This window comes from Artemia franciscana, chromosome 3 (assembly GCF_032884065.1).
Source record: "Artemia franciscana chromosome 3, ASM3288406v1, whole genome shotgun sequence".
NCBI lineage: Eukaryota > Metazoa > Arthropoda > Branchiopoda > Anostraca > Artemiidae > Artemia > Artemia franciscana.
The window spans coordinates 16759789-16775110 of NC_088865.1; the positions used below are offsets into that span (position 1 = coordinate 16759789).

The window sequence follows — 15322 nt, forward strand, 5'->3', positions numbered from 1 at the left end:
TTCTGGCGCATTAGTTTTAAGAAACCATTTCCAACACGCTTGGAATCCGTAAAATGAAAATGTTTTATAGTTTTGCTGGGTTCAACGCAATGACCGTGAAAACGATTTTCGTCGAACACACTCAAAACATGATTCAAACCCAGTGCCTGAAAACGCAACTAATGATTAGCATCCATATTTAGGCTATTTTATTTTTCGAAGAAATAGAATTTAACTATTATTATCATTTATTAGAAATTTTTACAGACTACATCGGAATCTTTGAAGACCAGATATTAAGAATCAAAGTAAATATATAAAGAACTGAATAAAATTAGGCTAAGGTAATTCTAATCTGCTGAGCTAAAAAAAATTCCCCTGCCTAACTTCTAGATGGGTATAGGGTAGCCATTTTGACAGGCTATTAGTTTGTATATCAGTAGTTCGCTAGACTTTGTTATTCTAAAAATATTATGTCTTGTAACTTTAAGATTTTTTCTATTGTTTGTCCTATGTAGAATATTAATACACCACTTTGGGTAAAATTCTGGATTAAGGTTTTTTTTATCTCTGAAAGTAGGCTAGTTGAGTTGGGCTAATGAAAAGGATAAGGTTTATATTAATGGAATAATTAGGTAGCTAAGAAATAAAGTTGCCTCTATAGTCAGAATTGTGGAAGCAGAGTTCAGGATGCAATTCTGATTAGGCTATAGAGATAAGTTTATATCTTAGCTACCTGAGTAGCTAAGTCTTTTAATATAAGCCTTATCAAATGAAAATCCCAGGCATTAATCCAGAACATAAATTAGCCCTCAGAGAAGGTATTTTTGATTTACCTACATCTGCTCCATCACTTTCCAAAGAGAACTGACCTTTGATGGCCCTGTTATAGCCTAATCTTTGTGTTTGAAAGTGGAATCTCAAGAAATAGCTCTTAAGCTCAAGTGGAGTAGAAGAAAATTAGTCCTAAAATTCTAGTTTAATGACTTTTGGCTATCTTGGAAAGGGGTTAGGTTAGGAAAATAAAACTTTCAGGGATAGGTCTATAGGCTAAAGTATATCCCAGGAAAGTATTTTGAAGTACCCACATCCACTATCTCCCTCTAGAGGGCCCTGAAATTCACCTACATGACCAAACAACATTTTACCTTAATTTTCAGATACCAGTTGCTTATTCTCTAAATTTTGTTCTGGAAATGCAATTCTTGTTATTTGAGTAAATTCTGAGCCATATCAATGTTGTTTTTTTTTCAAAACTTAGGAAATGTATTTTCATGTCTTTAAAACCTTATAAATTGGGATTGAGCAAAGTTGTGTAGCTGAAAACTATTTTTTTATACTTCATTCAAGCAGAAGATCTATTTTGTAAGGTTTCATATTTATAACACACATATTTTTAAAGGTTATCAATGGTCAGGACCCTCTAGAGAGAGAAGGAGTAGAGGTAGGTACTTCAAAATACCTTCCCAGGAAATGCTTTAGCCTTTAGACCCATCCCTGAAAGTTTCATTTTCCTAACCTAACCCCATTCCAAGATAGCCAAAAGTCAATAAACTAGAATTTTACCTTTGCTTTTATTGTTGTTTATTGACCAGGTACATTTGGATGATCACTAGCTTCCCAGTCAAGTTTACACTTCCTTTAGGACTACTCAACAACTAGCTTCCATTTCAAAACCTCATCAAATTCAGCAGTAAATGTGTTTTAAGAGAGTTTATTCCTACCATTGATGGTCCTTGAGGAAAAGAATTGAATGTAGACTCTGTTTTGGGTAGACTGCTTAACAAATTTCTGGTAATGATTTCAATTTGAAACTGGTGTTTGCTTGCTTGCAAGCTTGAAAACAGATTTGCCCATGAAAGGAGAATTATGGTAAAAGAAAGTAGAACTTGGCAGAGAAATTTCAAAGTATCCTCTTTAAATTAGACTATAAAACATAATTTCAGCTCTCATACTATAGATTCTGGCTTTAGGACACACAAAGACAACTCTTTTTGGCTCCAGGTAAAAAACACACAGCTTTTTGAAGTGTTAATTGAAGTTCAGCAATCCAGCCAGAGCTAGAATTTTTTTGTGTAAATATTGCAGAGAAATAATCCTTACCAATTTTTATAATAAACTGAAATCTGCAACACAGGAAAAAATTAGGACCAAACCAAATTGCTCCCACAACATGATTACTGTATAAAAATAAAAAATTGAGTCAAATGGTGTTGTATTAGTACTTGAAGTTATCTGGATTTTGCCAAGGCCATTATGTATGACTGCTTGTAAAACTTCAAAGTCCTGGAAATTATTAATTTGATAAAAGAATTACTTTTGGGATGACAAAATAAAGGTATTAAGATGTTATTAGGATTGATTTGTTCTAACATTTTGCATTGTTGCTTATTATTTTGTTGTTTCTGTTTTTTGTCTCTATTAGTCTATCCATTGATTCTATTGCACTTTTCAGACAATTATACTCCAAGGCTAGGATGTATGAGATCCCATCATTTAAAAGACTCCTAGGTCACAGTATATGACTTGTGAAAATTTATTATAATTAACCTTGCATCATTTATACTTATCTACAAAGACAAACAAGGTGCTAAAACAGAAAACATCATGCATAACTAAGGACAGCTATGTATATATTTGCCTGTTCTTCAAAGTAGACAATGCTGTTTAAGTCAATGGCATTGGTGAGGGTTTTCTTTTTTGTTAACAACATAAGGAATCTAGTCAAAAATTAACCATGGCAGTTATCAGCAAAGTCTCAATAAACTTTACCTTGCTAAATGTTCTATCAGCAGTGACAACTGCAACAGGTGCTGTTGCAGCCAATCTGCCAAGGTGATTGGTTTGCTTAAGTTGGCAGTGCTGTCAATTTCCTTCACCTAGGAGTTCTCTGAAGCTAGTAGTGCCATGGCAAAACTGAAACAGAACTTCAAAGCTTTACTTGAAAAGCAGTAGAATCTGGATGAATTTTTTGTTTTTGTTAAAAATTTTTGTTGCTAGCTCAATATCTGTAATGAAACCTCATTTATAAAAGTAGTTTAAAGTTAGGATCAAAACAGCTGAAAATTGACAATGGAAACTCAAAGATTATCTCCCATCATTGTAATCAGCCTTTCCAGCAGGATTCTAAAATATTGTCTATAGAACTAATACCTTGAGGTCTTGGCTTGACTCTGATCTTGGCTGTTAAAACAAGATGATCCAAGACACCAACAATGTTTTCTGACAAAATCTGCCTTTGGATTTTAGAGACTAAGGCTGTTTACAATCAAAGGGAGTTTCCCTTAAAGGGTAGAAAAATGCTTTGTAGATCAAGAGAAGAATCCATATATTTTGTCAAGGATTTTGAAAAGCTAAACTATCCAAAGAGATGAATTGCTGCTATGTTCTATAAAAATGTTTAGTCTGTGGGCCTGTCAGCGAAAACAAGGAACATGATGGTCAAGAAGTTCAGATATAATCTGAACTTCATCTATAAACAATAACAAATCCATGTGGCTGCATAAATTTGAACCCTGGATAAATATATATTAAACTGTGAGATAAAACTGTTTTTCTTTATTTTTATAATTATCCCTAATCTTGTGTACCCTAAGTGTTAATTTAAGGGATCTACCACAGTGCTGTGATAGATATATTTAGACTTTTGGGCCATTCATTCTATTTTCAATTCTCCAAGGAATTGCACATCTTCCCATTCTTCATTATTTTAACTATACAGTGTTGCTGGTCTGTATTTGCGAAGTATCTGTTTTTGATAAAGCCACAGATTACATAAGCTGAATCGTTTATCTTCTACATTTGGGGAAACCTGTGTAGAAGAGAGTAATAACAAACACAAAGAGCCGTATTGTTACCAGTGGGATATCCATCCTTAAACTGCTGGGGATAGGTGATTCAAGTATCCGCACTTCCCACAGGTCCAAATTCACCCCCCCCCAAGTTCTGAAAACCCAGTGACAAATTGATATCTGTTGGCTGAAAGTTTTTTCCCTGCATTTAAAAAAAAGGCAGTGCTTTTTTTCTCATATCATGCTGCCACCTAGCAAAATTAAGGCCACCTCAAGTAGAAGACTAAAAAGGATTCATATAAGTCCGAAAAAAGGATCTGACAATTGTCTTGCCTGCAATATTGCATTAGAAAATGATTCTTATGCCATTCTTTGTGATGGGTGTGACAAGTGGATATGTACCAAGTGTCTAGACATGCCTGAACCTGAATATCTGCTTATCACAAAAAACTCCCAATGTCTAGATATTTGTATCAAGTGCCCAGCATGTAAATACGGATCAACATCTGTTAATACTCAAAATCCAAGATAATATTGAACAAGCTACAATAAATAGCATGAAAAATGAGATCATTGATAAAATCCCATCTCAAGCAGCATTTTCAGGAAATTGTCCAAGCATCTTTAAAAGACTTGGAAACATCACTAAAAGCTGAAATCTCACAAACTGTCAGTGAGATAAAATCACAAGTATCAGCACTGGAAACCCGGGTGTCCAAAAAATGCTTGCTCTCTGAAATGCATTCTGAAGTCCAGACAGTAGTTCTTCAAGAGACAACAAGCATCAAAGCCAATCTTACCCAGCATCTTGATAGTGAGATCCAGCACCACTTTTCTGAAGAAAGGGACAGACAATGTAGAGCCCTTAACATTGTTGCATTTGGGGTCCCTCTGCAACCCAATGACCAACTATTCATCAAGTCTTATATTGATCAAAAGTATAAGCTCGGAGACGTTCACATCAATAATGTGAGAAGACTTCCAATCCCTACTAATTCTCTGCCATCTGCACGCCCTCCTCCTGTTCTTTTTACTGTCCCAAGCCTGGACATCCAAAGGTCAATCATCAACTGCTCCCATGAGCTCCACAAGGATATACAATTTAGTGGTGACGCATCCAAGAATGAGAGAAACAGGAGAAGGGCCCTAGTTGAAGAGCTGAAAAGAAGAATAAGCTCAGGTGAGCCTAACCTCATGATCTTCAAGGGCCAAATCTTTCCAAAAAACGAGGCTGCTCATTGCAGTTGGGAAGCCCCACCCCAGCCCCCACCAAACCAATCCGCAATGGAAACCTAGTTATATCATCACATCTTCATGTAAATAGTTTTGTTTCCCCAGTGCTTCGTTTTGATAAATCGTCAGTTGATATTTCTTGTGAAGCTTCATCCAATCCTTCTCCAAATGTTTCCCATGTAGATTTAAGTGTTGTTTCTGCTAATGTTAATTTAAGTGTTATATCTAATAATTTGTTCCTGTCATGTCAGAATTCAGCAGATTCAAGTACCATATCTGATGTTACCTCTGAGTCTCAACAGCCAAATTTCCCAAGTCAGAACCCACTTTCTGGAAATACTTTCCATGTTCTTTCAAGCAATGTTGACTGTCTGACAAATAAGCTTCTAGAATCCGGAGTGCTTCTTAGGGAAGAAGCAGCAGATGTTGCGAGTTTTGTTGAATTGTTACTGAAACATAGTTTTTTAGTGGTTACTGAAACATCCCTACAGATCTTGGGATATCAACTATTTAGCAACTTGGAGCACCCAAATTGTCAAAGAGGAGTTGGTGTTTATGTAAGAGATAGTATCCAGGTTAGTGTTGTAAATCCTACTATGCTTGATATATCTTTGATTGAAAGTGTATGGCTCGATATCTCCGTTGCTAATAAAAATTTGCATCTTGGGTGCATTTATGAAGTCCAAGTGCTCCTTCCCTTGAAGATAGTGAGTTGGCCCTCAAAACTATCATTGATGAAATGACATCTTCAATATCCCTTCCTAGCTTATTTGAGTTAATAATCACTGAAGATTTTAATTTTCCTGCAATTGAGTGGGTTGAAGGAACTGGACATTTTTCATCTAATAGTAGAGACTCACCTTTTTTTATCTTGCCTATCAAATAATTTTCTTCATCAGACTATTGATAAGCCTACACGCTATAGAGCTGATCAGAATCCCTTGCTGTTAGACCTCATCATATTCCATGATACTGATTCCCTCATTCGTAATGATTATTTACTGCCAATTGCTAGTAGTGACTATCTAGTTATTCTGTCTTTGTTGTCCCTAAATAGTCATCCTCAACCTAAATTTCGTCCTCAGACTTTCACCAATTATGAGGCAATACAGCAGGAACTCTCATCTGCAAACTGGTCAATGCTTATCACCAGTGACATCAATAAGTCATGGTTAAATTAAAAAAAAAAAAACCCTTCTTTCTCTTGAAAAGAAACATTCCAGGGTTATTTTTAGGAAACACCCCAAAACACTGCCCTTCCTCACTAAGGAAGATAAGAATCTGATTAACCAGAAATCTAGAGCTTGGAAACAGTGTATGAAGAAGAGGAACCAGGAGACCCTGTCAATTTATAAGGCAGTATGGAATCGTGTAGCAGATTCTGTAAAAAAACTGAAATCTGCTTATGAGGAAAAATTAGCTTCTGAGATCAAGTTAAACCCAAAATCTTTCTGGATACATGTCTCTTCTAAAAACCCAAATCATCATACTATTCCTGACCTTGTTGACCACAGTGTACTACACTCATCTCTAATAGATAAGGCTGACATTCTAAATGCACAATTTGCTTCTGCCTTTACCCAAAATTCATGTACCTCCTCACCAGATCCTCCATCATATGAAGTGTTTTTCCCTATGCCTGATCTGTCAGTAAGTGAAGTAATGGTTTTCAATAGCCTTGGGAAGCTTGATGTAAATAAGTCAAAGGGACCAGACGGTGTTCATCCACGTCTTCTTAAGGAGTGTCGAAAAGCTTTCAGTTACCCCCTGTGCATGCTGCTCCAGTTATCTCTTCAAAATGGGGAACTACCACATGATTGGAAAACATCTTATATAACCCCGATCCATAAAAAGGGATGAAGAGACTCAGCAGAAAATTACCGTCCTATAAGCATCACCTCTGCAGTTGTTAAGGTGCTTGAGAGATTTGTTAATAAAGCTCTAATTGAACATCTTGAGGTCAATAATATCCTTTCCACATCACAACATGGATTCAGATCTGGTAGATCTCTGGACACTGACCTCATCCAAACATGGATTAGTGACCACACTGCTTGTTAAGGGTTTTTCTGTTGACATGATTCTTCTTGATCTGTCCAAATCATTCGACAAAGTTTGTCATGAATTCCTCATAATCAAATTGAGGGCTGCAGGTGTCAACGAAGGTGTTGTAGAGTGGATTATGGGCTTCCTTTTTGAAATGTCACAGAGTGTAAGAGGTTTTGATTAACAGGGAACTCCTCATTTCTCTTCTCCCACAACTGTATTAAGTGACGTGCCCCAGGGCACTATTCTTGGACCAACACTTCAACTTCTATATTAATGAACTACCCACCCTACTTTCAAATCTTATTACCCTTTACGCTGATGACTCAAAATTAGATGGAAAAGCGGCTACTCCCTCTGACCAGCAATCAATTCAAACAGATCTTGACAGTCTAGGAAGATGGGCTAACATGTGGCTTCTGACTTTCAATGTTGACAAATGCCATATAATCCATTTTGGCAAACACAACAAGCATCATAAGTGTTTCCTTCAAGACAACTTCCTTTCTGCTGTTTCCAATGAAAGAAATCTTGGGGCTATTGTAGATCACCAATTAAAGTTTAGCAGCCATGCTAAATCTGTTTCATCTTCTGCAAATAAAACCCTCAGTATCATAAAAAGAACCATCTCCAGCCGACACCCTAGAGTTCTTATGAAGTTATATAAGGCGCTTGTACGTCCACGCCTGGAGGTTGGAATGTCATTGGCAGCCCCTTTCTTCAAAAAAGGTAAGAAGTTGCTTGAGGATGTCCAGCGTCGTGCCACTAAGATGGTTAGCAACATGAATAAATTTCCATACGAAGAAAGACTACGTCGTTTGAAGCTGCCGACGATGACATACCGATGGAAAAGGGGTGACATTACTTTAACCAAAAAATCCTCTCTAAAAATACCCTTCCCGGTCTCTTTGCACAGCCCTTGCATTCTGGTACTAGAGGACATTCATTGAAACTCTCCATGCAGCATTTCATGAGTAGACATAGAAGCCACTTCTTCAGCCAAAGAATCATCAGTATGTGGAACCAGCTCTCTGAAGAAACGGTTTCTGGAACTTCAACTAACAAGTTCAAGTCCCACCTTGATAAGGAATGACTGCCAGGAGTTCCTTTACAATTGGGAAGCTGCAGAGTCCTCCACAAGAGTCTAATCTAACAGCCACAATCTACACCAAACGAATTCTTTTATTCATGGAGCATCACAAGGATGGATAATCCTTATATCGCTCCAAGCTGCGATTTAAGGTAATAATGTGCTGGGCTTCATTAAATTCACCAGACATTACACTTCTATAGTCATAAGACTGGAAAGCTAATTTATCTAGAAGAATTCCTCTCCTTGACGATGTTCTTATTATACTTTCCAAAACCTGCCTGGTTTTGTCATTAGCCTTGCTAACATATAATAGTCTCTTTCTAGGTGTCCCTTCCAGTTGTTATTGTAGATTGCACCTGCAAGCTTATCAGAATGTAAAGCATTGGGTATTGTATCACAGAATAAAAATCTAAATCCAAACTTGATCAAGGATCTTCTCCCTGACTTCTGCTGAAAGAAAGCTAATGAGCTCATTCTGAGGAGTTGTAAGTAAATTTGTATGGTCTATATTGGGTATCAAGAGTTGCCACAAATCTTACTTGTAGTTGAACAATTTGAACAAAGTTGCCATTTTGTTTTTTTGTTATCCTAAAGCCAATGATCTGCCTTGTTAGGGTCCCTGCAGCATCTAAAAAAAAAAATGTATTTTTTCTGTTTGTCTCTCCATGTTTTGCTTGCTGCAAAATCTTAGTTTGAGTGCTTTTATTAAGTATGATATCCACATGAGTGCTCTTGTTGACAAAATGACAAAAATAGAACAAAGCTACTTTTTTTGACTCGGAAGAGAAATGACTTGCCAGTTTTCCTTTCTTCGTCTTTTTTTGGTCTTCATTTTGTGCTGTGGCTGCAGACCAGCCTCTACCCAACCTTTTCTGAATTGGTTGCTTGTGGGACCACTGGAGAAAGGGAAACACAGCATCTCTCTTGATATTGTATTCTAAGAACTGGTAATCCTCATAACATCCTGTATGAAAACACTACTCTTTTGTTTCTTGTATTGAAGGATCAACTGGGAGATGCTCAGCTTTGGTTGATTAAGACCTCATGAAATAAGGTACTTTCTTTAGTTTTTGCTACAAATTGACATCCTTATTTTCAGACCCTTGTGAACTATACTTTCCAAATTATCACTACAACTTTCAACAACAATTCCAGTAATTGTTGAAATATTATGAAGTTCTTCAGTAAAATTCTACTATTAAATCTTTACATAGCTCAAACACAGAAGATGATGTACATTGTATTTCCTCCAAGATATCTCTTGCATACATCATAAGATTTTCCCAGACTTTCTTAAATATGTCATTAGAACCAACAACTAATGCTATAATGAATTTGAGCTTGGTAAAACATGTAAAAAATACCTTGTTGGGTCTTTGATCAGAAATGTCTTGCCCTATATTTGACTCCTTCTTGTAGTCCAATTTGATTGATAGCATGACATCAAAATTACTGTAAAGGGCTAGAAGCGCACATTTAGAATAATTTCTGTTCATCAGAAGGTTTAATGTTGCTCATTACTTTCATCCCTGGCAAAAACAAACTTCCTCCCAACTTGAATGAGCTATCACAGAGTCTTCAAAAGCCCTTCTGTCCTAGGGAAAAAATAATTCTGGGTAGACAGTCAAGTCTTGCTTGTCATTCTCAAATGTTGTATCCCTCTCAACCTTGTATTGTTAATTGAGTTTTCTTTCACTATCCTGTATACACTAGCTTTGAAAGAGTCTTCTGTGGCTTATTTTCTTTGAATTTTAATTACTTTTCCATTGTCTTTAGAAATTTCTTGCCTTCTCTTCCACTTACAATGAAAGTTTGACTGACGATCTGACAATATGCAAGCATAAACAGATTTTTTAAGATTGTTGTTAAGCTACCTGTCACTTTAAGCTTGGTTTAATTTAAATGACTCTGTTTAAATCCAAGATTATTTGAAAGAAGAATTTAACAATAAAATAAAATGACTATTCTGTTTATATGCCAATTAAGTTTTTGGTATCTACAACTAAAGCTAAGCAAGGCTAAAATCAACCATTTCTCTACTGAAAAGTCTGAAAATTTCAAAGTCTTTTCAGAAGAAGGAAAATACAAAGTAGACTTTCTCTGACTGAATTGAGCACCTAGGAATTAGATAAGGCTAAAATAGGTGACTTAGATGACTTCACAAAAAGACAGGCTAGATCTGAATGACCAGACAAAAACAAATCATATGTAAGCATAAGCCAGTTTTTAAGGCATGAGTTGCTACTAGTCCAGTCCCTTTAAACCTGGTTTAATTTAAACCACTCTATTGAAAAATGACATTAGAAAATTAAATGATGAAATGCAATATGACTTTTCTATTTACAAGCAAATTTAGTATTTGATTTTTGCAATGGAAACTGAGTTTTGTCAAAATCAGCCATTTCTTTAGCAAGAAGTTTGAAAATGCAAAACTCTCTTCAGGAAAAGGAAACATAACTTAGACTGTCTCAGATCTGAGCACTGGAGACCTGGGGACTCAATGAGGTCAAAGTAAACTACTTATAGAACCTTGCAAAAACCAGGGGGGTGAGTTACTTCTGTAGACTTTCTCTCAGATACAGAGCTTGGCTGGATTTAGAATGGGTTGGAATTTAAGTGAAATAACCCGTTAGTTTTTACTAGTTTTGTGACCCTAGTGTATCAAACACTGAGTAGTATTCATCAACATTAACAAACAATTAAATTGAGCAGTACCAGCCAATGCTTTTTTTTTGTGTTTGTTGGGTTAAGCTTCCCCTACCATACTGTTTCAAAGAGTTCTGTTTGCTTCAAATCAACAAATAGCCTTAATAATTTGAAAATTGTTTTGACTTCTCTCACAGAGAAACAAATAAAAACTAATCTGTTGCAAAAAACTAGCAATCTAGCTAGTTTTGCTTTGAAAGGGCTTGCAGGGCAATTTTTCATAGTCTGAATGTTAGGTTTTGTATTTTCTTTTGGTATTTCACGTCATAATCTGAGAAAATCACTTACTCTATGTGCATTCCTCTTGTCTGTTTGTTTTGATATTTCATGGTTGAAGCACGTGGATAAGCTCAAGGTACTGCTGGTCTTGTATTTTGCGGGTCTCTACTGTCCTCCTTTCTCCAGTTCTGGTTGCAATCTTCTACATACGGTACTTATGGTATGCCATCACAATAGAAGATAAGTATATTGAAAGCCCTTTGGGTATCTGGCATTTGGCCCTAAACACTGAGTAGGGTAGCCTTAATTACCCAAACTCTTTGGTATCAGAAAAGACAAAATTGGGTGTTATAAGACCTCAGCCAAAATACTTGTCTTATTTTCTATTCACATAAGTAACATGCACTTTGCAAGTCATTTTTGTGTATGATCTTAATGTTTTCTATTAATTTTCAGATCTGATTTAATGGTTTAAATTGTGAATATGGCAGCACTCAGATGATAGATTTTCTTGAAATTGAATAAAGTCTTTGTATTGCCTTTCACATAAACATGAACTCACCAGCATTGACTGAGGATAGAGTAAGTCTAATTTTCTTTTTACCCTGTTTTGTTTCTGAACATTTGGCTGACTGTTATGTTTTAGTAGCTTTTTCAAATTGTTTTCCTTGAATAACCTAAAAGTCTCTTTTTGTTTAGGGATATTCTGTTGTGTCCATTTCAAGTCAAAGGAAAATCCAAGTATTTTACCAGGGAGATGTGTGGAAAACAGAATGTAATATGTCTATTTGTAGGAATGCTTGAAAATTTTCAACATCTGTCCTTTTTTCCCACAATTTTTCATGAGAAAGGGAGAGATATGCTTGTATTTCCAGCTTTAAGCTTTAATGCAGAGAAACAGAATTTGTCTTTACATGAACTCTAAAGAGTTGAGTAAAACAAGTTTGATATGAAACATAGACTACACAATTGACTAGCAGAAAGAAGTGTTAACAGATGAGTGATAAGTGTGGATTTAAGTTTTTCAGCACAGTGGCATTAATACCAGGAGACATTGCATAGGGCTTGCCGAAGCTTTGGTCCTGACACAATGTTCAGACTCCTCCCTATCTTCCATTTATTTCACTTATTTTCTAGGATTAAAAGATGGGTATACCTGGTTTACATGCATGTTTCTGTGAAAATTAACTTCAGTGTCTATTTTAAATGAGTAGAAGAGAGACAACTTATGTAAATAAAGTCAAGTCTAGTTCTACTTTTACCAGGAGTCCAAAAATAAAAATTTTTCTAACCATGTAATAAGTTTTAATAGATAAAAAGAACCTTCAGTTTTGAAAATAAATTAGTGTTTAATCCAAGCATAAATAATCAATTCCTTATATTTAAGAAAATTAGACAATCCTAGTTATTTTTTATTTGTTTAATGTAAGTTGGTATTAGCATAATGGCAATCTCCATAAGGCTGACTTTATTCATAAATAAGAAGCAACTAAATAATAGTGTTGAAAGAAATTTACCATATCTTTAAACTTACAAGGATTCCAAGTAAATAGCATATTTGTATAACAAATAGGCTTAGAAAATATCAATCCTTTTTGTTATTGCACTTGGTATTAACCAAGTGACATATAGGAATCGCAAATTCTGTCAGTCTGTTGGTCTCTCTGTCCTGGTTTTGCTACTTTAGGCACTTCCAGGTAAGCTAGGATGATGAAATTTGGCAGGCGTATCAGGGACCGGACCATATTAAATTAGAAATAGTCGTTTTCGCGATTTGACCATCTGGGGAGAGTGGGGGGTCAGTTAATTCGGAAAAAATAGGAAAAATGAAGTATTTTTAACTTATGAACGGGTGATGGGATCTTAATGAAATTTGATGTTTGAAAGGATATCGTAACTCAGAGCTCTTATTTTAAATCTCGACCAGATCCGGTAACATTGGGGGGAGTTGGGGGGCACCTAAAATCTTGGAAAACGCTTAGAATGGAGGGATCAGGATGAAACTTGGTGGGAAAAATAAGCAGAAGTCCTAGATACGTGATTAACATACCAGAACGGATCTGCTCTATTTGGGGGAGTTGGGGAGGGGGGGAGGTAATTCTGAAAAATAACAAAATGAAACATTTTTAATTTACAAAGGAGTGATCGGATCTTAATGAAATTTGATGATCAGAAGGATATCGTGTCTTAGAGCTCTTATTTTAAATCCCGACCGGATCCGGTGAAGGGGAAGTTGGGGGGCTGGGAACCTGAAATCTCGAAAAACGCTTAGAGTGGAGGGATGGGGATGCAACTTGGTGGGGAAAATAAGCTCAAGTCCTAGATACGGGATTGGCATAACTGGAACGGATATGCTCTCTTTTGGGTAGTTGGGGGGGAGGCTTGATTCTAAAAAAATTGAAAAAAATGAGATATTTTGACATGAAAGAGTGATCGTATCTTAATGAAATTTCATATTTAGAAGGAACTCGAAACTCAGATCTCTTATTCTAAATCTTGACTGGATCCAGTGTCATTAGGGGGAGGACCGGAAATCTTGGAAAACGCTCAAAGCGGAGAGATCAGGATGAAACTTGGTGGAAAAATAAGCACAAGTCCAAGATAGGTGACTGACATGACTGGACTGGATCCACTCTCTTTGGTGGAGTTGGGGGGGGGGATAATTCGGAAAAAATAGAAAAAATGAGGTATTTGTCACTTACCAACGGGTGATCAGATCTTAATGAAATTTGATATTTAGAAAGATCTTGTGCTTTACAACTCTCATTTTAAATCTCGACAAGATCCGGTGACATTGAAGGGAGTTGGAGGGGGGAACTGGAATTCTTGGAAAACGTGAAAGTTGAGGCATCTTAAAAATGGGTGATCGGATCTTAATGAACTTGATATATAGAAGAATCTTATGTCTCAGATGCTCCATTTTAATTCGAATCGGATTCGGGGACATAGAGAGTTGAAGGGGGGGAAACAGAAATCTTGGAAAACCCTTAGAGTGAAGAGATCGGGATGAAACTTGATGAGAAGAATAAGCACAAGCTGTAGATACGAGATTGACATTAATTGGTACGGATCCGTTCTCTTTGAGGGAGCTGGGGGTTGTTAATTTGGAAAAATCAGAAAAAATGTGGCATTTTTAACTTAAGAACGCGTGACGGGATCTTAATGAAATTTAATATTTAGAAGGAACTCATGTCTCAGAGCTCTTATTTCAAATCCTGACCAGATCTTTTGACATTGGGGGAGCTGGAGGGGGAAAACCAGAAATCTTGGAAAACGCTTATAAATGTCTTGGATACGTGATTGACGTAACTGGACTGGATCCACTCTCTTTGGTGGAGTTAGGTGGTGGGGTTCAGTGCTTTGGCGAGTTTGGTGCTTCTGGACGTGCTAGGACGATGAAAACTGGTAGGCGTGTCAGGGAGCTGCACAAATTGACTTGATAAAATCGTTTTCCCCGATTCGACCATCTGGGGGGCTGAAGGGAGAGAAAAATAGAAAAATTGAGGTATTTTTAACTTACGAGTGGGTGATCGGATCTTAAGGAATTTTGATGCATTACATTAGCAGTAATGAAGCTGTTTGGTGAATTCTTTCATTTCCGATACATGAACGAAGTCCAGCTGTTGTTCACTTAGCGGTACATTTGCAGAATGGACAACGTATTTATTTTTCGGAATCAAACGTGCAACAAAGAGCCCTGAATCCACCGGATACAACATTAACCGCTTTCTTTTCGTTATGTCAAAATGATTCTTTAGCAAAAAACTGCTGTATACTGAAGTGCTAAAAATAAAGTATTTGAACGTCGAAAACAGGGTAAGTCAGTCGACGGCCAACCTACCATCTTCAAAGATACTACGATAGGAAGACTACACCATTCACCCCAATCAACATGAATGCTTCTTTCTCCACCTGCTTTTGGTGAATGTACCCGGTTCGACGTCCTTTGAGTATTTGAGAACTGTAAACGGTATTATACATGACACTTACCGTAGTGCATGCCAAGCTCTGAATTTGCTGGAGAATGGCCAACACTGGGATAACTGCATCAATGACGCGTTCGAAACGTCAACTCCAAGTCAAATTCGTGCATTGTTTGGAATCATACTTACAACTTGCTCTCCTTCAGCTCCTACAGAGTTATGGTAAAAATATAAATCGAAAATGGCCGAGGATATACTCCATCGAAAACGGCTAGAGACGTCAGATATGACTTTTGATTTTACATCAGAAATTTATAACTACACTGTAGTTA

General features: G+C 36.6%; 2 protein-coding genes across 2 annotated transcripts in view; both read left to right on the top strand.

Annotated features, from left to right (window-relative positions):
• The first annotated feature begins 203 nt into the window (after positions 1 to 203).
• Positions 204 to 15322, top strand: part of LOC136024948 (ubiquitin-like protein 3) — a 52979-nt gene continuing 37860 nt past the window's right edge. The window contains exons 1-2 of the mRNA XM_065700541.1: positions 204 to 287; positions 11524 to 11649. Of these exons, the coding sequence (XP_065556613.1) occupies positions 11620 to 11649 (30 nt within the window). The 5' untranslated portion in view covers positions 204 to 287; positions 11524 to 11619. The remainder of the gene's footprint in view (positions 288 to 11523; positions 11650 to 15322) is intronic.
• LOC136025476 (uncharacterized) lies at positions 6321 to 6863 on the top strand. The gene has a single exon (XM_065701508.1). The coding sequence runs from the start codon at positions 6321 to 6323 to the stop codon at positions 6861 to 6863; it is 543 nt and encodes a 180-aa protein (XP_065557580.1).